The following is a 24,038-nucleotide window of genomic DNA, read 5'->3' as shown; positions in this document are numbered from 1 at the left end:
GATATTTCTTTTTATTGGTGAGTCCCATTTACGTCTTTGATAGGTTACGTGCTGAAGAACTCGAAAATCAATGCACCACAGTTGGTTTAATGCTCTTTGGTCCCGGACCTAGCCTACCTGTTAGGATCAAGTAGAGGTATTTCAGGAAAATATTAGCTCGGCCAGTAGTGTCTACTACATACCTTTTTGCCGTTTTGACGTAGCCTATTTGAGGCGATGGTTGTTGGTGGAGTGTTGGAGCGTTTTGGATTAATGTTTTGATAGTGTTATGAAAGCGCGTTTCCACTGCTGCTTTGACGCCATGCGTGTGGAACGGCCTTAGGAAATGCGAAAGGTCTGTTTTTCTTATCTGTTTCCTGGAAGTTGTTAAACGGACATAACTCGACCATAGGTTAATTGATGCCAGTGACTTTCCATACCACCGTCGTGCGTTGGTATTGCGTTTATCCACCTGTTTTGTTTAGCCCAGGCGAGGCAAATGAGGAATGCGGAGTGCGTTGTTATTGAACTGTCAAATTTTACATTAGATCATCTGGTTAGAGTGATTCATGCTGGCGTGCAACACTTGGGCCATAGGCTTGCTCAGCTACAATAATAAGATCCTTTTAATCTAGTTATCACACTGGGAAGACTGTGTTATTGCTGGGCATTGTGGCTTTTTAGAGGAAATAAAAGTCCTACCACTTATCACCTAGGTATGGCTGTTTACCTCGCTGCTTCACTCATCTAGTAGTACAAGATATTATGTCCATTTATGCCATAAGCAGGTATGGGAAACTTGTTTTTATTCAGTGTTGTCTTGAAGATAGATCTCCTATAAATCCTTAGATCCAGGGACTTTCCTAATCCCCCTTTAAAGAGTTAATGAGCCCTGTCCTGTACCTCACAAGCAACCCTTTCTGGTTAAAAACATCTGCAAATGAATCTTGGAGAACCTGCATTGAGACTGAATTGATAATGTGACAAGTAGGGGGAATTTACAGTTGCAATTAGAAGGAAGTTGGGGAATTTCAGAACTGGGCTCGCAGTCACAGGTGTAACGTCATGTTTTCTTTCTAGGAGGACACCATGCCCCAGACTACCCCATACGCTGGCAAGTTCAGCCCCAACCCTTACAGCAACACCAGCACTCATTACACTCCTGTAGAGACCGTCTACGGAGGCTTGTGTTACCATGACAACAGCCTTGTGTCGGGGTCACTTGAGGCTTTGATCCAGCATCTCGTACCAACAGTGGACTACTTCCCCGATGTGAGTGTGCGGAGACTGCCCATTCGGTTTCCCTGTTTGCGGACTATTCTATTAATAGTCCATCTCAACCTGTTTGACCCGTCATCTGACGTCTTTCTGCTGCTGTTGTTCTGTTTTCCTTTCATCAGAGGTCCTACATCTTTACGTTTCTGCTCAGCTCACGGCTCTTCCTCCACCCCTATGAGGTCATGTCCAGAGTGTGCTACATGTGCCTGGAGCAGCACAGGACGACTGACCCACAGATTGACAGGGTATTGAAAACACACACACACACACACACACACACACACACACACACACAGATACTCACACAAGTGTGTGATGGACACACAAACACACACACACACACACACACACACACACACAGACAGACAGACAGATAGATACTCACACAAAGATGTGATGGACATACAAACAGACAGAAAGAATGACATTTAAGTGAAGGCACAATGGCTACCTAGGTAGAACATGGGTATCTGTGCAGTCAGAGTGTAGAAATAAATGGCTGTACAAGAACCTGAATGTCTATATTATATATACCTGCCATCTCACCATCTTACAACTGTTCTCCTTTGGCCTTCCTAACTTTAGAGGAGAATCAGGGAGATTGCGCCCAAGATCGTTCAGCTCCTCACAGAGTGGACGGAGACGTTCCCCTACGACTTCCGGGATGAGCGAATGATGCGCAGTATCAAGGATCTCACTCACCGGCTGGCCCTGGGAGATGAGGTGAGTGCCTGTACCATCACTACTCGGGTGGAGTGACCTCACCTTGCCTTTTACTCTGTGATTGACAGATGGTGGAGGGGATGATGTCAGTTCCATCACAGAGAAAATTTAGTTGGAGTAGATGGCACCATCCTGTTTCATTTGGTTAAAGGAGAAATTTTCCGGCGATTTTTCACATAGATCTCCATTTCTCGAGGTCACCGAGTACCCCCGAAAACAATTGGTTATACCTAGAGTTTACCTCGACTTGCTGCAGCCAACAGTTAGAGGTTTCAGGCAGCTACGGAGCTATGTTCATGCCCCCAGAGTGTAGCACTATGTGAAAAATCTTGCTTGATTTCTTCTTTTACTGAAGTAGGTGATCTCATCTCTGGTCAAGTACAGGAGTTGGGCTATGGAATCATTTCTATATTGATGGAAATGGCTGGAGCTGATCTCATCATGCTTATGTAAGTCCCTTATTGGCTGGTGCTGAAGTGCTCTTTGTTTTGTGTGTGTGGGCAGCTTTCACGCAGAGCCATGCAGAGGATGACTCAGCGACTGCTGCGCAAGCTCACCACCCTGGGCCAGTACGAAGAGTCCTTGGTTACCACCAGCGCCCCAGCAACGGAAAAGCTGACTGCCCAGAAGGCCAAGCAACAGGCGGCACGCAGGGAGGACGTGCTGACCGTGTGCAGTGACCCCTTCATATTGGCCCAGCAGCTCACACATATTGAGATGGTGAGCAGGACTAAGGGACTGTCCCTTTTCAATGTCAATACCTACCTGGAATTCAGCTCATGAAACTGCATGTCCAATTGGAAAGCACCGTGCCGTTTCCATTCCTCTTATTGTGCGTGGATTCCTTTCACAGTCACAGATCATTAGTGTGATGGCTTTTTGTCAGAATGACAGAACATATCTTTAAGTGAGATTGGTGGTTGAAGGAGGAAGAGAAACTGTTTTTATAGAAAGCATTCAGAAGTATGTTTTTAGTTTCATTATTAAAGTAAAAAGAAGAGACATCTGCAGATCCTCAGCTCCTCACAATTACTGCCAAACGTTCTGTCATACGACCCACATCCGTGCTGTGCAGATATCTTTCCCCCAGAAAAGTATTTTGCCTTTGTCTTTTGACTGCCAGCACCTCAAGGGAAAGCTTAAGTTTATTGAAATTATCCACCTTAGTGTTCTATGGCAGGGTGAGGGTTTTTTCTCCACTGAATTAGGAATTTGCTCAAAAGTTCATAAAAACCATTGAGCTCTGGGTCTGAGGCCAATATCAGACAGTAGATACTCTCAAATATTATTCCGGCTCTGAAATAACTAACATCTGTTGAACCGTTGAAATGTCTCCTGCTTTGTTTATTTGCATGTCTGCAACAACAACAAGGCTGGATCAGTCCTTCCATTTTTGGTTAATTCAGTCGGCTCCATGGATGTGCTTTGTGAGATATCATTCGATAGTTGTTGTTGATCTGAGTGAGGCACCAAAACAAAATAATGTTCTTTCCTTGGGTTGAAATCTCAGACTCTGACCACAGACTTTTTTTGGGGGGGCTGACCACGGAATTATAAAGGACATTTTGTGGAAACACACTGTCCTACTTTCTCACAGTGGTTGCATAAAAAAAGCTGGGAGAAACATGAGCCGAAATAACCACATGGATCGCATGTTGGAATAACATGCACATTTAGTTACAACGCAGAGTTGTTGAGGGGGGGAAAACTTTGTGCAGAACTTTCTGACCTGAATTTTTGTTGTGTGCTTAACAAAAAAAAATGATTCTGTCTTTACAGGAGAGACTGAGCTATATTGGCCCTGAAGAATTTGTCTACGCGTTTGCCCTGAAAGGCCCTAAGGACAACCATAAGGTTCGTGTCCTCCACAAATTTACTACTTGTTGGTTATGCAAGAGACTCTAAATGGGTTTTGAGTGATCTGGTTGAGAAAGCCAGAATGCGATCTCTTCCTTAAATTGCATCAGCCTATTTGGCCAGGGACTGGGAACAAGCAAGTGCTTTCAGACGAAGAGAAATGTCTGTGGGGAGAGTGGATGAGAGATGAATATCTATGTCACTTCCATCCCTCTCAATTAAGACCACATTTGGCAAGCACACTGAGTCCGAATGGGCCTTTTTTTATGTATATTGCAGAGTTACCTCAACAAGCGCCGTGCAAGTAACCTGGAGGCGTACATCGAGTGGTTCAACAGACTCAGCTACCTAGTGGCTACGGAAATCTGCACTGTGAGTACTCTTTTATTTCTGCTCTATTTGACAACCATAGACTGATTTTTTTTTTCTTCTCTTGATTTTTTTTTGGCCTGTTTGCTTTATCCCAGATATCTAACCTTGTGTTTTTTTTATAGCCTGTGAAAAAGAAGCAGAGAGCGCGCATACTGGAGTTCTTCATAGACGTGGCTCGAGAATGTTTCAACATTGGCAACTTCAACTCCCTCATGGCCATTATCAGTAAGCGTTTGATCATGTCTGAACAGCCTTATGCATGTCCTCAGTTTCACCATGCATTAACATTGATAGTTAGTAATAGTGTGCATACCACCCCCTTGTGGTGATACTCCTGGTTTCTTTTGGTCTCTGTTCAGTTGGTTGGATCGTTGCTGACATTTGTCTTCTCTCCACAGCTGGGATGAACATGAGCCCAGTGTCCCGACTGAAGAAGACTTGGAGTAAAGTCAATACAGCTAAATTTGACATCCTGGAGGTAAGACGCTTCAAGAGAGATTGAGTCGGTCCATGGTGTTCTGATATAAAGCTTCCTGCGGCCATTTTTTATTAAAGGTCTGACATTTCTGTTGTGTTGGCAGCATCAGATGGACCCCTCCAGTAACTTCTACAACTACCGCACAGCGCTCCGCGGGGCCACCCAGAGGTGCCTCTCCGCTCAGACCAGCAGAGAAAAGGCAAGTGAGAGGCAAACATGCTCAACAGCACCCAAAGCACAAGTACAGACTCAAGACTCGATTCTTGTATTCAATTTTAATTCAATTTCATTAAATTCATATAGCCCATTGTTTCATATTATCTCTTTAGAACATTGGGACTTGTGTGTTTTGTTGACTTCTTGAACCTTTGAAATGATTAACTTCATTGCGTGGTTGCGATGTTGCTGATCTAATCAATGTGTATGTCCACATGTTTAATGCTAGCAGTGTCTCTAATCAGAGTGGTATCCTGTTGTCCTTTTCAGATTGTTATTCCATTCTTCAGCCTGTTTATCAAGGACATCTATTTCCTCAATGAGGGATGTGCCAGCAGGCTACCCAATGGTCACATTAATTTTGAGGTTAGTAAGATTTTATGACATAGAAAATTAATTGATTTGTTGCCAGCATTTAACATTGTAGGCCTACATTATTGCTTTTACATTTGTGGAGTAGCACACTTTCATCGTCCATGTCCAAAAAATATAAATGTTGCAAGTAGTTATGTCATTTCTGAATCCATTTGGATTTTTTCACAGAAATTCTGGGAGCTGGCAAAGCAAGTGAGCGAGTTCCTGTCATGGCGGTTGGCCGCATGTCCGTTTGAGAGAGACAGGAAGACCCTGCAGTACCTCTTCAATACACCCGTCTTCAGCGACGAAGGTGAGCTTCCACGGACTGTTTCAAAGTTCAGAGACCTATCTGGCTGTATGAAGTTGCCTAGAGTAAATGTAAAGAGCAAGTTTTGATTTAGTTATCTTTTATATTGTAAGATGATGGAATGGGAACTGTAAACACGAATGTGAAGACTGGTGTGCTGCATATGAAGGGAAATGCTGCCCCCTAGGGTTCCCTGCAGTCCACTGGTGCATGGACATCAATATCTCACGTTTACTCATATTTGCGCTGTTCACATTGAACTTGTCGTTCGCTGATCCAAAATGCATATAAGCAGAGTTATGTCCGATTCTAATCCAAATAGTTTTCTTACAGAATATCTTGCTTTTTTTAATTCATGCAGAATTGATGAAGACTCATACAAATTACCAAAAATACAGTGCTGTACAGCCCAGTTACATTGAATTCATAGTATTTTCTGAAGGCTGAAGAGGTTTTAGAATTTAGACCCAACAAAAAGTACATACCTTCTAATTACTTTATATCATTTTTATACAGTTTTTAAGAAAACTCCATATCACCAAATTACTATTTTTGAACTCTCTCTGCATGTGGCTGTTAAATTTATGACTGTTGTTGACAAGAATCGCATATGGACCAGTCCCAAAAGTGCATAGATTTATGGGTCTTATTTTATGACCCCTTACTTAAAAGCAATGCAAATGGGGGGGAATTAGGTCGTTGACTGTCGTCACTTATGGCTGCATATCTATCCTAGAGCTCCAGTTGGCCTCCTATGAAAGCGAGGGACCAGAAAACAATATGGAGAGAGACACTCGCAGGTCCCTGAGGTACGTACTGTGCTAATGTCCATCAGAGAGGATCTTCATATGATTTCCATTTGCTTATTAAGCACTTTATTAACCACTTAATAATAAATAATTTACCCACACATTGCTAATAATCATACTGGTGAATAATATTACCACTATATTTAATGATGTATTATGCTTTTTTTTTTTAATACAGGTCATCACTATACAGGGCCTAAAGAGTGATCAGACAATGTTGAACAGCTGTCTCATACTCTGGATTCAGTGACAAGCATCAACTAGGACCAAGGACTCTACCTTTGTCCACAAACACTCCTCCAATATGGACACATATGTTTCCCTACTAAACAATGAAGACTTTGAGACTGGTTTCTCAACATTACCTTGAGAAGGTGTCATAAAAGAATGTATTCACTCCATTAAGCTAATTTTGACCTGACTTGGTGAGTCAAGTCATTTGTACAAACATAACTCTACTTGTTGTGATAAAGAGCATGTTGCTGGTAGGCATGCTCTACACTGATGAAGTCAAATATGCCTATTTTGTCATGTCATTTTCAGTGTGTTACTGTGTGGTGATAACATGGACTTGATGAATCTCATCATGCTGACGTGTGAAATATTTCCTACAGTGCCAATTATTGAATGTTAACCTGAGTATTTACAGTCCTGTTACAGCTATAACACTACCTTGTGAAATAAGTATTTGATAAAGTATATGTGAGTGCTGGAGCGAAGATTTGATCCAACTGTTTGACTAAGAGTGTAACCAAATAGTTGCACGGTAAATAGTAAGTGTCTCATCTTCCCTCTCGGTGGGGTCTATAGAAAACGTTACTTACACTTTGATAAGCTTTGTTCTTCTGGCTTTATCATGTCTGCACTGATATTGTCTTTTCTTAAGTTTTGTATCATGTGTTTGTTTTTTCATCATGACATTATTTTAGATTATGAGACTTTATATTAGGGTACTCAAAGAAGTTGCTTTATTAATTGTCTCATCAGTTCATATTTTTGTAATAAACAGACTAAAAACAGAAGCCTGAGTGTGTTGTATAAAATCCAAGACTTCTTTATCACAGTAATGCACAACATAAAAGATAAGCATAAAAACACTTTGACATTGCTTGTAGTGCCTTGGTGATACAATGACATTTGATAATACATAAGAATATGAAAATATATATATCTCCCTGTGGCAGTACAAAGGGCCTCAAAAAAGCTGTTTGTCAATGTGCATCAATTGTGATCATTCATAGTACTCTACTACCATCTAGTGGTTAAGATGGTCAGAGACTTGCCCATTGAGTGTTACTCCATGTCCACTCGTGTCATTGAATCATACAAATCCAAATCACAAATTATAAACAATATCTGCCTAAGAATTCACTTAATGAAGAAGTAAAATATTTTCAAAAATAAATACAAAGTCCATCCATGCATTAATGAATATTGCAAGTCCATTGTATCTATTGCAAAGCAAGCAAATTGACAGAGAAATTCTTTACCCTCAGTACCTAAACATGCTACTGTGACTGGGCAACATGGCGTCATGCATGGGCTGAAGATCCTTAGCAAAAGGCTCATTTCCATGGAGACAGGTTTATGTGTGAGAGGCTCATTTCCCTGGAAACAGGTTTATTTATGTGTGAGAGGTCATGTGACGGGAGAGGTGGTGGCGTTCTCTGAAAGACTCCTGGCAGATGTGACACCTGAGTCTGTCCTCCCGCTTCTGCCTGGCCCCCTGCTCCTCGAAGGGCGCCCTCTTGTGGTGAGACCGCATGTGGTGCACCAGGTCGGAGGTCATGTGAAAGGAGATGCTGCACTTGGCACACCAGTTCTGCGCCGGGAGGCCAAGAGGGGAGAGCGGAGACAGTGGGTAGGAGAGGAGCGAGTGAGGCGTGCCGGCGGACTTTCGGAGAACTGGGGTCGGGGCCAGGGGCTTGGGCCAGGCCCTGCTGGCATTGAGGAGGAGAGACCCTTGCCTGTGCATTGAGGCCTGGAGCAACACGGTGCTCTGGAGCTTCGACGCAGAGATGGGGAGCTGGGGGAGACCCACTGGAAGAGGCATCACCATAGGGTGGGTCTGGGGGAAGGACCTGGGTGGCTGGACAAAGGCACTCTTCCTCTCCTCCTCTCCAGAGCGGATGGAGCCGTTTGTGGAGCTGGTATCACTGTGAGATGAGGGTGTAGATGCTTCTATCAGCTCCTTCTTAGGTTTGCAGTTCAACTGGGTGAGACTCTCAGAGCCCATGACATTTTTTCCATGAGCACTTTCCTTTGAGCTTGGCTGGGATTCAAAGGCACTCCTGACGGTGCTGGTGTTGCCTAAGATAGTCTGGCGATGTGGTACTGGAATGCGCAGCTGAGCGGTAGTTCTCTGAATGCACGCTCTCTTCACTGACTGGTCTCTCTGCAATGGAGAAGACGACAAATGCTCATCCCTGCCTTCTCCCTTCATCTCTGAGTGCTTTCTCTTGGTGTGTCCTCCTTTTTCCATCTTGTTTGAGGGAGCTCTGCCATTCTCCAGGTCTCGTGCTAGGTTGTGGAAGTCTGTTGCAGGTTTGTCTCCTTTAGAGTGCAGGCTCTCTTTTGAAACTCTGTCGGAGGTGAGACTTAAAAACCTCTCCTTACAAAGAAATCTTTGGTGCGCCAGGAGTGGAAACTCAAACTGAAAACCCTGTTTGCAGAAAGGGCACATGTAGGGTGGAACTCCTAAGAATGACAAAAACAAGAGAATTTGGTGAGAAAAAAGATAAATGCAATTTGAATTTATACATTAGATATGGTGCTATTGCACACTGTCTGATTAAATGAAAAATGTATTGATATATTATTGTAATTCTATTGTAATTATTATTTATTTCAAACATTTAATTTTCAAACACATCCTTGGAGTGTCTACAATACCTCTACTTCTCTACCCAATCTCACCTTTAGACTCAGTTGAGATGAGACTCAGTAGTTGGGATAGGTCCTTCTTGTACCATGCCAAAAGTTCAGAATCACGCTTGATTGTCCTAAGAGCCCTAAAGAACAGCTGTCCATCCTTCACATATGCCTCCAGGTTCTGCTCTTCAGCATCTCTGGCAGACTGAACCAGCTGCAGCCAGTAGGGACTCTCTGAAGAAGCACTGGACATGTCCACCTGCCCACAGAAAATAACCACGTCAACCTCTGAATTGACTGCAAGTATGGTGTTTGCTAGAGAAGAACATTTCATAAATTTGCCATGGTACTAATGTATTATATGATTCTACTTTAGTAGAAGCTGCATCTACAGAGTTAATTGTAGTGGTTGGTGTTTGCAAATAGTATTTCATTTGTCATGTAGGCTCTGGTCCTCAGGCAACACAATTATTTGTCTCACGTGAATAAAAAATACTTCCTGTACAAGACCATTAGCCTACATGTCAATTATCAAATAAACTAAAACAATTAGCCTACATACCTTCAACATGTAAGGTGTGGTCCTTCTGTCCGAACATTTCAGAGCAATGAATGCAATGCTGTCATACAGCGATGAGTGATTCAAATCACAAGGCCCAAAAACCGTGTTTACTGGGATGTCCGTTTTGGTAAAGACAGACGTTAACATATCCGTGATCCATCGATCCGCCGCATAGGAGTCTGCTTTTCTCATCAGTTTGGTTCCATCCATCTTCTGCTATAACACAGCCATGTATTAACATCAGCAAATTCAGTGAAGTCCGTTTGGAACACCAGTAAAGGTTGATCTGAAAACAATAAATCTAAACCCTTTCTTCCCAAACTACAAGGCTATTACAATGTTGTCATCATGAACTATGACAAACACAAAAAGTCAAATGTAAATTCAAATATGTAGACCTATAGTCTTACCATGACAACAGATAGTTTGCCAAAATGTTATCAGGAGCCACGGGTCTGAAGAAGAAGTGAATGTGTGAGCGAAAGGTTCCACAATTCGGGTCTGACAGATACGCTCCTTCAAATGGCCTGTGATGGTGCAGGGAGACCCAGAATATAATCTCAGCCCCTAATCTGGTTAATGAGATATGACACGACTCCGCCTCCCACATCTAAAGTGAACCTGTCAACTGACATCAGTTGTCCTGCATACTGAGATAAAAGAAAACATAACATGACCAGGTATCAGGGGTCTGGGTTGTTTACATAATTAGGCAATAAAATATTATAGTCATAAGTAAATGTGTTTTATCACATGTATGGCAACCACCATAACCAACTGAAAGGGTCTCATTTCAGATCCAGACTATGCTATTTGGTGTGTCATAATCATTAGCCCATGGATGCTGTCAGTTGCTCATAGCTGTCAGTGATGCACTGGTGAAGTTCTAGTGGGATGTTCATTTGCCCGATAAAACATTGTGAAGATTGGCTGGATTCAATACGAGGCTTTCTCATTACTGTCAAATAAGTCATTCCAACGTCGATGGGCGGTGGTGCGTTAACGATGAGAGGTCAGCGTTGTGCTTGCGGCGAAAGCGCAGCGCTATCACGCATTCAGTCCGGAATCTTATCCCTCGGGCTACGGAGGCCACACCCTCATAGATGCACGATTCTGACTTCGACTGTCCCGGGCACGTTGTCCACTACCCGCGTTATCCATTTTTCGAGCCGTTGCACAGGCGGAGTACACCAGTTTATATCCATATTATCGTGTAACAGGTCGACAGCGCATTGTTTTATTCGCTGACTGGACTACTTTGAAGCAGACTCAAAAACTCTCAAATTAAATTATCAATTATTAGTCTACTGGCCAATACATCAAGGCATTAGAGACAAAATGTTTGTTTTAGTACACTTTAATGGCGGATTCATTAAACTTTCCAACCCCATAATTTTACTGTTGTCCTGCCCCATAATGAAATAAAAGCAACGCTCGTTATTCTGCGCATGCTCATTGCTTGAATGCTCAGCAGCTGTCATAGGGAAATGTTCTTGGCTGTATTCGTCTTGAAGAATGTTTTGGAGTGTAATAGGTTACCACTGAACTAATCATGCGTTATGATGTTCTATACCTGATTTATTAGATTTAGGCGCGAATATGACCAAGTATTGTATTTTTGCGCATTTGTTTGTGCAGGTGACTAAGGGCATTCTCTAATCGTGCGTCTGGTCTAGCTAAATAGATTTGTTTTTTAAGAAACGTGAGAATTTTGTGGTTTACAGACTAGTATGAGAACAGACAAGCTATATAGTGGAGTTTGGTCACATATCGCGCTGTTGCAGTTGTGCGCAGTTCTCTTGAACAGTTTCTGTAAAGGCGAAGATGCCTCCTGTAAAGGAGCGTTTGATCTCTACTTTGTGCTGGATAGGTAAGTGTGTCTAATAATCTTGAATTTAGCCTACTGCTTTTCATACACAAACAAGATTGACCCTATCATTTGTTATCTGCAGTATTTATGTTGGAATACAAGATCATTTATTTTTAAGAGCTCTCTCTCTCTCTCTCTGTGTGTGTGTGTGTGTGTGTGTGTGTGTGTGTGTGTGTGTGTGTGTGTGTTTGAGTATCAGTGACTCAGGGACACACAAACACACAAACACACACACACACACACACACACACAACAAGGACATACACATCTACTCTCTCCAGCACAGTTCAGTGTTATGCCGGTATTATTGCTTTGCTAAGTTCCCTCACATGACATATATTCATACTCATACTCTGCTTACACTGCTGTGCCCTAGAAATTCAAAAGTGGTGTGTGTGTTTATCACTTTTGAATGTTTGGCCGGCTTGGGTGGAACGTCACACTCTATGTGATTACAGATGGTATTTTTAGTTGTTTAACGGACCCTTTGAAGACCCCACTACCACCAGAATCCTTATATAGACCTGTTTAGTCTCTGAAAGCACTCTCTGACTCCATTCTGCTGCAGGTCTGGGAGTGTAGCCGGTAACTGGGCTGAGATCTATGGATTTGTTGAACAGCTGACCAACCGCTTCGTAAGGTAAACAAACCCCCAGGTTCAAGGTTGTCTCGGTTGACAGAGATGGAGGAAGGCTTAAGCCAGAGTGAATGTTTCTCTGTATGATCCAATGACGGATAATACTAAACGACATCCCATAATGTCAATTTCAACATGAACAAAAGTACTTACAATGAGCTTATCGTTATAAAAATGTTTCACCTGCAAGAGTATGGCTGTGTGGTGGCTGTGCTAATAGTTTCATTGATTGAGGCTTGGTTAAACATTCATTGAAGTGGTGTAGCCTGCTTCCGTGTGTGTTATCTAATGACAAAGCCTCTCTGCCTTGGACACCCCACCACAGTGCTCCACAGCAGGGAGCTCTGTGTGACGGCCTGTGGGTAGCACATTCGAGGGCCTATTTTGAACATAATTGTGCATTACTTATTTTAACTTCACAAGCAGGGCACTACCTCATGTCTGCATCTGCCCAGCACACAAACGTTGGTGGCTTGACCTAGTAAAGGCTGCTGTAATGGCAGCGGTAGTGGCTAGGGACCAGGGCATGCTGCCGGTGCAACAATTCACATATGGTTCAAATATGGTTCCAGGATGTTTTCTTTAGGGAATAACTGTAGGTTTGTGGATGCTGTTGAAGCCACAGTGTTTGAGATGTATACTTATAGTAATAATAGCTACCAATTTAACATATCAACTTGGCCTCCATAACTCACTGTGACACAAAAATGATACAATGATATGAATTTAGCTTTTTCCCAGGACGGTACTGTACTGTAAATGTCTTTGTGTTTGTTTCAGCCCCAGAATGAGGGTGTCTTATATAGTGTTCTCCTCCAGCGCTGAAGTTATACTACCTCTAACAGGAGATAGGTACGGTCTGACACACACACACACACACACACACACACACACACACACACACACACACACACACACACTCTGTCTCTCTCTCTCTCTCTTTTTTTCTCATCTCTTCACACTCACTAGACTGCCAGAAAGCCTTTTGAAACCTTTTCAAATGTCCCCTGTGTACCATACACAATCACTGCAAATCACTTTACACATGGTAACATGAACTCCTCCAATCCGTCCATTACTCCTGCCCTGAGAGAACCTCATTTTATAACTTTGCAGAGCTCAGATAGATCAAGGCCTGGGTGAGCTGAGTGCCGTCAAACCAGCCGGAGACACCTACATGCACGAGGGGATGAAGAAGGTAAAATGGACAAGCTCATCAGGACAAACAAAAATGCCCGAAAGTTTGTAGTTTTAAGGTAACCTCTATCCAAGGAAGATATAATGAAATGGAATGGAGCATCATCTCTCTCTATATTTTTAGTCTTTCCACTGTTCAGTCCTTAAATGTAACAAATATGCCAATGATTTTATCAGCAAGTTTTTAGTGTTGTAATCAATATATATTCCAAGTCAGTCTTATCATGACTTGATATCTCTTTTTAGGCTTTGGAGCAGATGAAAGCCCAAACCACCAAGGGATCCAGCATCATTATTGCCTTAACAGATGGAAAGCTGGATGTCTATCCTTATGAGCTCACAGTGGAGCAGGTAGAGTTGACTTGGCTCTGTGCTAGAAAGCCTCTTTTCATCATCTCTAGTTGTCTTTCCACGTCAGGACTTCATAGTTCTGATAGGAGCTGATAACTGGTTCACGGGCATTTCAACACTGACACCATCTCAAACGTAAGAATGACAAATCATGCCTTGCGCGTTCCCATCGTCCCAGTTACATGACTTTGCTCAGTGTAGCAGAACTGTTTGGGTGGAATGGGTACAATGATGTGTTCATTGGCCGGTTGGTTGTCTCATCCAGAGTCTTACTTCCTGTATTAGTGGACATTGTCAGCTTCTTTGCCCAGTCCTAGAAACACAGACAACTTCAAACGGTGATGGCTGCAGATTAACTACATACACAGAATATTGTTGGCAACCTCAATCAATCATATCTCATATCTCAATCTTATCTTTGTGATTTGGCAAGCTTCATTTCATAGCCATTGCCAGCACAGTTCAACACTATTCAACCATACTGATAAGTTTGCACCTGCCTAATAATACGACATGACTTGGCTAGAAACCATTTAACCCTATAGTGGAACTCTTTCAACTCTGTTAGTGGTGATTGTAGACCGTAGTGAATATGGCACAAAAATAGTGGTTTGAAAAAATATCATGTTTTCATTTTAGGTCTTTGCATTACATATTAATATTTTTTATTCTCATACAGGCAAATAAAGCCAGAGCATTTGGTGCCAGGGTCTACTGTGTTGGTGTGAAAGACTTTGATGCAAATCAGGTCTGTATTTTCCATCAGTAATGTATGTATCTGATATGGCTCACCAGATATGGCATACATGTAACTCTATGATACTGCTAGAAACTTCACCTGTTGTCCTGCAAGATACTAAAATCAGCTCATTCAACCAGAAAATGTAAAATACCAGTAATGTCGTCTACGCTGACACTTTTGAAATATTGTGGTCTGCATTTTAAGGCAGTTGATTGAACCCTATTAAAAAAAAAATGAATACCTGATTTGTATACTATTGGTAGATATGAATGATACAGCAGGATATTTCCTCACTGCCTGATGGTAGCAGGCTTTTCCTACTCCCACTGACTGCGCAGGAACTTAGACATTACCATCTAATTGAATTTTACCCGCATAACATCCTGTCTGTGTTTCTGGGCTCTTTGAAGCAGTCTTGGATGCCCACAGCAGGAAAGCATAATCTGGCCTGCTGCAAGAGGGACTGACACTGTGTTTGTTTGTACAGTATGCATAAGTCAGTGTATGAAGTGAACTGTCACGACTTGCTTGCAAACGACTCTCTGCTTTCCTTCCCACAGCTTGTCGACATCGCTGATAGTCGAGATCAGGTGTTTCCCGTGCTGGAGGGATTCCAAGCCCTTAAAAGCATTGTTAATTCGGTAAGGGGGCCGTGATAAACCACAAAGCCAATATTGCATGGGTTTGTTTGTGGAAGCCCTAAATTATATTTAGGGTTTTTAACAGAGACTCTACCTTCAGAGTACTATTTAATATATTTTACTTGATGTGACTTTTAAATTTAACTTACCATGTATATGGATATTATAATCACATATGACAATCATATAACAGCAATGTAATATGTAATTATTTTGTTGTCTTTATAGATTCTAAAGAAATCTTGTGCAGAACCTTACACAATAGAGCCTTCCAGTGTTTGTGTGAATGGTAAGAGGCATCAGGCCGAACCAGTACAGACTGAACTGGTCTGTAACAATAACAACAATATCTCCAAGCTTACTCTTAACAACACTGAACAAAAATGGATGTTGTGCTTGCAGAGTCGTTCAACATTGTCCTCCGAGGAGACGGTTTCGCCCGGGGGAGGACCCCAGAGGGAGTGGTCTGCACCCTCACTGTCAATCACCAGACTTACAGTGAGTGCAACAAACGCATTCCTCTGTCATTCCGCAGCACTGTCCCCTGACAATAACGCATGAGTACGGGAATGTGATGGCTGTAAATCAAGGCTATTAAGAGTGCAGCATATAGCCTTGGGAGGTGAACCCAACCCACCACATTAAGGAAATACTTATGGCATAGCCATCATTAGCTAACAGTTAGAGAGAAAAACACAAGCCTCCGGCCACCCTTGTTCATCTGGCAATCTGGTTAAGTCGCTAGTGTGTCAACAGCCTTGGTATTATGTACTGTAGCTTGTAGCCGTTGGGGCTCACGAGGACTCGAGTGGCATGGAAAACACACAATGATGTCTCAGTGTTTGACTCTGGGCAGCGAGATCATGCAGTTCTCTTCCTTTCCTCCCAGATGAGAGACCAACTATAGTGCAGGACAATTACATCCTGTGTCCAGCTCCAGTGTTGCAGGAGGTCGGAGAGTGAGTATCACTTACTTAGTGCTTGGATGGTACAATAGGCTGTTCAGCTACACCAGCTGTTGATATGCCACCATAAATAGAATGGGATGTCAGTGTTAAGTATTCCATTAGTTGGCTTGCCAAAAATGTCTCCCAGGATTATCACCAAAGTTAAACGTGTAGATGTTGTTGTGGTAGATGGTGTGTGTGTGTGTGTGTGTGTGTGTGTGTGTGTGTGTGTGTGTGTGTGTGTGTGTGTGTGTGTGTGTGTGTGTGTGTGTGTGTGTGTGTGTGGTGAATGTTTAACCAACTGCTGTATTTCTGTTTGCCTTGGCAGCGATATTCTGGCGTGCAATACCTTTGCCAGTGAGACAACTCTGAACTTTGAAAATTGACCCACATTTTCCCTCTCTCACACACATTCTCACACACTGTCATACACAGACACACAGATACACACACACACACACACCCTCCCTCCCATGCTCCATGAGGTTAACAGTTAATATAAACTACTGTCAGTAGTTCAGCTCTGCAGAAACTGAGACGTTTCCCATGAGACGACAACTGGCTTTTTTACAAGTTACATCATCAGTTATAGTCAAACATGGAATGCTATGCATGCCAGGAACAATAACATGTTGACATGCAACTAAAACACCTACATATTTTATTGTTGTAATGTAAATGTTGATTTGTGTTTGTAGATCCATAGAGGTTTTGATCAGCTTCAACAAAGGACAGTCTTTTATCTCAAGTCCAGTGACGATATATGCAACTACTTGTGTGAGTCTTTTCCACAAGCCCTGATAATCTATATCAAATTATGATATTATGTGCAGTCCTTTTAACATCAGAACCAAGGTGTTATGGTCATGAAGTATAAGTGCTAATACTACATAGATGGAGTACAAAACCATACTGTACATTCAATACAAGAAATTATATTCAATTCTGAAATGGTATTGAAACTATTGGTTGAAACTATTTTCATTTTTTAAGTTTAACGTTAATTTAAATTTTTATATTCCTAATGATACAATAATAATGACGTAACTAAATGAATGAATGGGGCATGACATGCACTAAGGTTGCACATTTCCTGATCTCTTGTGACAGTCCAGTGGGCTGGTGGTGTTGCTGCTGGTCTTGGTTCTGCTCCTGCTGCTGGGCCTGGCTCTTCTCTGGTGGTTCTGGCCTCTGTGCTGCACTATCGTGAGTTGATATTTTCAGTTTCGTCAGTGCTTTGCTGATGCACATCCAATTTTCTCCTCAATTTGATTAGAACAAAAACTCTTGAGACTTGTTGTTTCAAGGGAGATCAGCTTGTGATGCAGGCCTGAGTAATATCATAAGACTTTTGATTATTGAGAGACAAGGGCAGACCTCTAGCAGTTATTAATGTTATAAAATGTTCCAAGCACAACATTGTAATCCTGTCAAGCTGTCAAGCTCTGGTCTCTTGAGAAGAAAATCTGTTCGTTCCAGGTCATCAAGGACCCTCCACCTCCTGTTCACCCCCCTCCCATCCCTGTGGCTGTAAGTGAGCAAAGACGCCTAACAGCGCAATAATGACAAATTACTCACATGTAGTGATTTAAATGTGTTATTATGAAAGTTTATGTGGGTGTGATCCAGTCAATCACCGCTGGCTCTATAGCAAAAATGAATCACCACACTGTTATTCAACACAGATGTGGTGGTGAGCTGTTGAATGATAAGGTCCATCCATGACCTTGCTCTGGCACCTAATTAATCTGATTTTCCCTCAGGAGCCTGAGGAAGAGCCTGAGCCGAAGAAGAAGTGGCCCATGGTGGACGCATCATACTATGGGGGTAGAGGGGCAGGAGGAATCAAACGTATGGAGGTGAGATTCATCTGAAAGGTCACTTGGTGTGTGCATAGTGCAGAAGTTCAATGGGTTCAATCCCAAAACGACAAGGTGTTTGAGAAGGTCTGACAAATGTTTTAAGTATATAAGTATACTCATTTGATCCCGTTAGGGAAATTTGGTCTCTGCATTTATCCCAATCCGTGAATTCACACAGTGAGGTGAAGCACACACTAATCCCGACGTAGTGAGCTACCTGCTACAGCGGCGTTCAGGGAGCAGTAAGGGGTTAGGTGCCTTGCTCAAGGGCACTTCAACCGTTCCTACTGGTCGGGTTTCGAACCGGCAACCCTCCAGTTACAAGTCCGAAGCGCTAACCAGTATAGGCCAGGGCTGCCCCAACTTTTTTTAACTGTCTTACCTTCAGTTATTACTTTGGATCAGTTGTGATCAAGTTTTCACTTGATGTGAATTGCTATTTTAAAAATTGTACAGTGTATCCAGGGGTGAAACTTTGAGTAGAACTTTAGGGGTGCTGAGCCCCCCTCTTAATCATGCTCTATAACAGTTTCATGATGATTATTATTGAGGGTTTGCAATGGCCAGTTTTGATTATTACACCTATGACCGTATCATTCAGGTCCGCTGGGGAGATAAAGGGTCCACAGAGGAGGGAGCGAGACTGGAGAAAGCCAAAAATGCTGTAGTCACCATGCCCGAGGAAGTGGAAGAGCCCATTATCAGGAAGCCTCCCAGCAGGCCTCCACCTACATATCAACACCACACCCCTCAACAATCCAAATGGTACACTCCTATAAAGGTGAGACTACACCTGCAAAGACAAAAGTTGCTGTTTTCACCATACCCAAAAATGTACCTCTTAGGTCAGAGCAGTGAAGGACTACACAAAAATTTTTTGGATGTGTAGTCCTGAGCAGCAGGGTGTCGTGTGCACTTAGGCCTTTGTGGGTCTCTGAATAAATTAGCCTGCTTTTTTCACTAGGCCTACATCTGTCTTCAATATTTCATAATGTCTTGAATTTAGTCTACTGATATATTCTCAGTTGGAACCCCCCTTTTTTATTGCTGTGAATGCCCTTGTATATTTTTAATGTTTGAACTGTTTTTGTAGTGTAGCAGTGTAAGGCTGGAGCTCTTAAGCTCTCTTAACTGAAGTGTTGAATGTTTCAGGCAGCTTAAGAGGGTTCTTGCCTAAATGTTTGCATTCTTGTGTAGACATTCTACAAACAGGACAAAGCAGCACAGACTACACACCTAAGAACTACACACCATTTTTTCTTCTTGTCTCTCCGTCATCACCCTAAACTAAATGCATACAACACAAAGTGATTAGACTATGCTGTATGTGCTTTCTAAATCCTCTGCAGGGACGCTTTGATGCTATGGTTGCACTAATACGACAGCAGTACCATCGGGTTGCTGTGATGAGACCAACAGCGGAGGACCAGGTGAAACATTAGATTAGATTCAATTTTATTGTGCAGAGTACAAGTACAGAGACAATGAAATGTAGTTAGCGTCTAACCAGAAGTGCAAAAAAGCAGAAAAGTGCAATGTTGAATTGAATTGAATTGTACTTTATAATACAACGAAATTAGGAGCGCTTCTCCACTGGGTGCATACAATAAATACAATAAATAATCATTACAGGACATATAAAAACAGAATAAAAACAGTAAAAGAGCAGCGATCAGATAAGTGCGAGTATTGAAGTGCAGGAGGTGACAGGGGTTGTTTAGGGAAACTATTGCATTTGGGTAGAAGCTATTTTTAAATCTGGTGGTGCTGGGTTGTATAGACCTATAACGCCTACCAGAGGGGGTTACAATTGTGAACAGTAGAGACAGATGGTGCAGTGTAACCAATATATGACATAGTGTAGTCAGTGTTGACATTATACAGTTAAGAAAGAGGCATGGTTTACAGTAAGGATATGTGCAGTGTATTAACAATAACATTATAAAAGCAGAGTAAATATGGATATGCTGTATGAACAATATAGACAGATAAGTACAGTATATACAAGTATGTGAAGTGTATTAACAGTAGCATTATACTAGTAGTAAAAGATTGAGTAGTAGTAGAATATGGTATGTATAAGTGTAGTTACAATTTTGTATATAAATAGAATCCTATGGGTGGGATGGGGAGGTGCCACCTCCTTGTTGTCCCTGTCAAGCGGTCCCATGGCTGTGGTCAGCTCAACAGGCAAGGAGTTAATGGGGGTGTTAAAAGGTAAGAGGGGGTGGTCACCAAGGTGCAGAGTTAGTGTTCAGTAGGGGGACAGCTGCAGGGAAAAAGCTTCCTCTGAACCTGCTGGTCCGGGTGCAGAGAGACCTGTAATGCCTTCCCGGATGGGAGTGGGGTGATATCAGTCTTTGATGATGCTGTGCACCTTACGCAAGCATTGCTTGCCCTGGATGGCCTCGATGGAGGGGAGTGAGGAACCGGTGAGGCGCTGGGCAGTTTTCACCGCCCTCTGCAGTGCTTTCTGGTCAGAGGCAGAGCAGTTGCCTTACCATACTGTGACACAGTTGCTACATTTACATTTATTCATTTGGCAGATGCTTTTATCTAAAGGGACTTAAGCAATAGAATAACATTTAAGCTACAGAGCTACATAAACATTAAACATTTAAGCTACAGTGTGGAGGAGACCTTAACTAGGATTTACCACTGCATCTGTTAATACCATCCATATAAGATATATTTCCTCTTCTAAGTTCATCAATATCTAATTGAGCTGCAGTTTGATTTTTCTCAAGTGGACCCAAATGGCATCAATCTCATCACTCTGCTTTACAGTGTAGTATTCAGCTGTACTCATCTAACCATGTATAACAAATAGAGCGTGTCCGTTGTTGATAGTGTCAGGCACTTTGTGAGATAATTGCCTTCACTGGACCGTGTCCCATCTCTGATGTGGTCCAGTCTCCAGTGAGAAGGAGGTTACTGTGCTTACTGTAACCCCCCCCCCCCCCCTCACCATCCCCCATCACGTGTACCTCTCTAGTGTTGTCTTCAGCACTTGAGCTCCTCCACCATGATGAGTCCTGAGTGGGCTATACTGACAGGCCCTGCCGTGGCATGAGAGGAAGGAGACAGCTCCCAAGCTGCCCTCTGGCCTGGCCACCAAGCTCCCCCACCCCCACCCCCACCTCAAGCACACGCACCTTCCGCTGCCCTCTACCCAGCATGCACCTCCCCGCGCCACGTGCCGACCCAAGAGGAGCCGCGGCTGGTCGCGTGGGCTGGTCGTTAAGTGGGCCACATGACCCCGTGCGGGTCTCCCCTTTTGGTTTTCCAGCCATTAGTGTCATTACACTCGGAGATGTGCCCCGCACTGTCAGGGCACTTGAAGGCACTAACGAGGGAGGCACGGGGCGGTAATGATCGGGGCGGTAGGGAAAGGGGACATGGTCCGTGGTCCCTCGGAAGGGCTGACATCTTGACCCTGGCCTTGCTGACTGTCAATCTGTATTTGTGGTGGTTTCTCACTGGTAGCTAGTAAGGAATGTATGTTTTTCTAGCATTTCTTTCGAAAGTGACAGTAAGTGGTTGTCATGGAGGAATGAACGGGTCAATGAAGCACAGAACCTAGGGTTCATATAGGCCTATTAGGATTGATGTTGCAGTGTTGGCATCAGTATCTGAAGGCTCTGTCAGAAAATTCTTTGGCCTATTTCACATTTTGTGCTGAGGGTATATGAGGATATATTGAATATATATTGGAAGTGGATAGTGGATAGATAGTGGAATGAATATAGTAGGTATTTTCAGTATATAATAGTAGATTCTGGAAGTAATAGCATTAGAACAATTTCCTATAACAATATGAGTAGGCTACACCATTCACAATATCTGTGTATATTTGCCCATGGCTATTTAATTCCATTCCTGTACTATCCCTGCCTATATCTGTGTGTGATTATGTGTTTAGAGATAAGAGGGAATATTATGGTTTTGGAGTGTTTCACTGTTCTGCATGGCTGCGTCAGTAGCTATCTGCTCCGGATTTCCAGGTTGGCACTAATCAGAGTCTGAGTCAGTGTGGTCCACGTAAAATGAGGTGACCAACGCAATCCCACCAATGTGGAAGGATTCTTAAACCCTTACTATTTCCTTAATAGAGCAGCTGGTGGATCTTTAGGTTAAGTCACGCTGTCTCTTCTTTTTATGCGCATCACTGTAAATAAAACTCTGTTCCTGATTATTTTTCCTACCATTGGTCTGACTGGGTCTTCATATATCTGTGGTATCAAAATTACCATCAGCTCTTAAGTAGCAAACTGTTTGTCCCAGACTGGTACCTGCTCTATAGCTTGGTCATCGTGTAGCGCTCACTGATTGGTCCAGAATGACTGCCAAGCCATTTGTTTTGTACCGCATGATTAGCCTAATTTCTAAGACTCCTTCCTCATTGCCTATTAAAGTCAAAGTTCTCTCAAATGGATTCAATTACTCTATATTATCGTTAATGTCAGAATGTCAAAACAGTGTCCAGTGATATAGCATGCAAATGACACACACTCCTGTTGGATGAAGTAGCAACATCAGTTACAAATTAGACTGAGATATACTGCTATGTGATGTGCATGCTGTGGCTTTGGTAGTTACCAGCATTAAATTTAGGACACAGCAGGTCTGTCAGGAGTGTTCATTACTGCAAAGACCAGTTGACAGCAGCTATATTCTATTTAAGGAGACACAAAAGAATCATCCATGTCATATGTCTCATTTATTTAATTTAACGAGATAGCCTAAATTAAATGAAGGTTAATGTTGATTATTTATTTTCTTTCAACTGGAGTGGCCTAATGTTATTATCTTTTGTCTCTCTGTTTCAGGGACGCTGTATGAAATTCACTCGAGTTCAGAGCCAGTGAACCAAAGGTCTTCTGAACATACCGGGTCCTGAAGAGGAGGAAAATGAAATTGTGCCTACAAAAATGTATCATTCTTATAATTACTGCCATATCTGTCAAGTCATTGTTGCAATAGGTTTTATAAAAATAAATGTTGATATTTTTTGCATAGTTAAATAGGCTGCATAAAGACATGAATTCCAAGTCTCACAGACCTTAATGTACTTAAATTAAGGTTGTTGGTCCCTTTTGTATATTATTTTTTATTGTAATACTGAAATAGGAGAGTAATGACAATGGTTGTAAATATGATTTTAACTGCAAGCGTACAGTGGTCTTTGAAAAGAAAGAACCACAGTCCTTAAAAACTATACTGCACACTAGCCAATAATATGGATCACTCTTGCCTTAACAACATTTGAAGCTGAATGTGGAGATAAAAAATGGCCAATTTATAGTGAAATTACCACCAGAGCATCCCAATGAAGTTTTAACTGTATGTTTTCTGACTTTTATTTGTCAATAAATTAGTCATTAAAGTATAGGCCTATTCGTCTCCTTAATTGTGCACAGTGTATGTCATCACCTAGACCTAATCTATTTCATTAAGACATGTTTTTTGGTTTTAATTTTCTTTATAAAACTTTATGCTGGAAAGGTAACCAATCACTTTCAGTCATATTATCTTCTTCAAAAATTATTCAAACTGGCATACACTGAATTTGCCTGGCGAAGCCTATCTGGGACAGGCTTATCATTTATGCCATACATTTTATGGTGTTTCAGTACAACCGTGTAAGCTAGAGCCTATACTTAAACATTGCTTTCTTTACTGGCGCATGTTTTAATGAGAATATTCATAGGTCAGAAGATAGGCTATTGCATAGTAGCCTAGACAGGCTGCTTTACTAGCCTTTGTGTTTGGAGGGATAATAGGCAGAGCCGGACAGTAACGGAGTACATTTACTTGAGTACAGTAGCCTACTTGAGTACAATTTTGAGGGATCTGTACTTTACTCGAGTATCATTTTTGGGGCGTACTCATGACTTTAGTCCATTTGAGTACATTTGAGAGGCAAATATTGTACTCTTTACTCCACTACATTTCTATCCATAACCTAGAGTACCCGTTACT

General features: G+C 42.2%; 3 protein-coding genes across 3 annotated transcripts in view; 2 read left to right on the top strand and 1 right to left on the bottom strand.

The window, feature by feature from the left end:
• The window catches only part of rasgef1bb (RasGEF domain family, member 1Bb), a 7,721-nt gene extending 310 nt beyond the window's left edge, over nt 1-7,411 (top strand). Inside the window, exons 1-14 of the mRNA XM_076284512.1 lie at nt 1-17; nt 1,060-1,251; nt 1,380-1,502; nt 1,843-1,980; nt 2,485-2,700; nt 3,760-3,834; nt 4,117-4,209; nt 4,332-4,434; nt 4,608-4,687; nt 4,791-4,886; nt 5,174-5,269; nt 5,447-5,570; nt 6,304-6,376; nt 6,555-7,411. The exon at nt 1-17 is cut by the window's left edge and continues 310 nt beyond it. Coding sequence (XP_076140627.1) covers nt 1,069-1,251; nt 1,380-1,502; nt 1,843-1,980; nt 2,485-2,700; nt 3,760-3,834; nt 4,117-4,209; nt 4,332-4,434; nt 4,608-4,687; nt 4,791-4,886; nt 5,174-5,269; nt 5,447-5,570; nt 6,304-6,376; nt 6,555-6,576 — 1,422 coding nt within the window. The 5' untranslated portion in view covers nt 1-17; nt 1,060-1,068 and the 3' untranslated portion in view covers nt 6,577-7,411. The remainder of the gene's footprint in view (nt 18-1,059; nt 1,252-1,379; nt 1,503-1,842; nt 1,981-2,484; nt 2,701-3,759; nt 3,835-4,116; nt 4,210-4,331; nt 4,435-4,607; nt 4,688-4,790; nt 4,887-5,173; nt 5,270-5,446; nt 5,571-6,303; nt 6,377-6,554) is intronic.
• Nucleotides 7,412-8,000: 589 nt separating this feature from the next.
• On the bottom strand, nt 8,001-10,019 carry prdm8a (PR/SET domain 8a). Its single transcript, XM_076283406.1, has 3 exons — nt 9,810-10,019; nt 9,293-9,506; nt 8,001-9,073 (listed from the first exon to the last, which is right to left on the bottom strand). Exons 1-3 carry the CDS (start codon nt 10,017-10,019, stop codon nt 8,001-8,003), a joined length of 1,497 nt encoding a protein of 498 aa, XP_076139521.1.
• Nucleotides 10,020-11,291: 1,272 nt separating this feature from the next.
• On the top strand, nt 11,292-23,439 carry antxr2b (ANTXR cell adhesion molecule 2b). Its single transcript, XM_076284511.1, has 17 exons — nt 11,292-11,679; nt 12,248-12,319; nt 13,097-13,168; nt 13,433-13,514; nt 13,760-13,864; nt 14,544-14,612; nt 15,167-15,247; nt 15,476-15,536; nt 15,650-15,745; nt 16,137-16,206; nt 16,893-16,971; nt 17,305-17,400; nt 17,674-17,724; nt 17,958-18,053; nt 18,658-18,837; nt 19,406-19,486; nt 22,886-23,439. The coding sequence occupies exons 1-17, from the start codon at nt 11,540-11,542 to the stop codon at nt 22,922-22,924; spliced, it is 1,470 nt and encodes a 489-aa protein (XP_076140626.1). The 5' UTR covers nt 11,292-11,539; the 3' UTR covers nt 22,925-23,439.
• Nucleotides 23,440-24,038: the final 599 nt, after the last annotated feature.

Source organism: Alosa pseudoharengus, unplaced genomic scaffold (genome assembly GCF_046254945.1).
Source record: "Alosa pseudoharengus isolate Yale_2024_CS ecotype anadromous, Long Island Sound unplaced genomic scaffold, YU_APseudo_1.1 YU_APseudo_1.1_scf_14, whole genome shotgun sequence".
Lineage (NCBI taxonomy): Eukaryota > Metazoa > Chordata > Actinopteri > Clupeiformes > Clupeidae > Alosa > Alosa pseudoharengus.
Note: the sequence above shows the minus strand (reverse complement) of the source record. Positions and strands in the feature narration are given on the sequence as shown.

Coding starts and splice junctions, on each gene's coding strand:
- antxr2b (XM_076284511.1), top strand. CDS start 11,540: ATGAGAACAGACAAGCTATATAGTGGAGTTTGGTCACATATCGCGCTG. Junction 15,746..16,136: donor TGTCAATCACCAGACTTACA/GTGAGTGCAACA, acceptor CTTTCCTCCCAG/ATGAGAGACCAACTATAGTG. Junction 16,972..17,304: donor CGATATATGCAACTACTTGT/GTGAGTCTTTTC, acceptor CTCTTGTGACAG/TCCAGTGGGCTGGTGGTGTT.
- prdm8a (XM_076283406.1), bottom strand. CDS start 10,019: ATGGATGGAACCAAACTGATGAGAAAAGCAGACTCCTATGCGGCGGAT. Junction 9,507..9,809: donor CCACACCTTACATGTTGAAG/GTATGTAGGCTA, acceptor TTCTGTGGGCAG/GTGGACATGTCCAGTGCTTC. Junction 9,074..9,292: donor CATCTCAACTGAGTCTAAAG/GTGAGATTGGGT, acceptor TGTCATTCTTAG/GAGTTCCACCCTACATGTGC.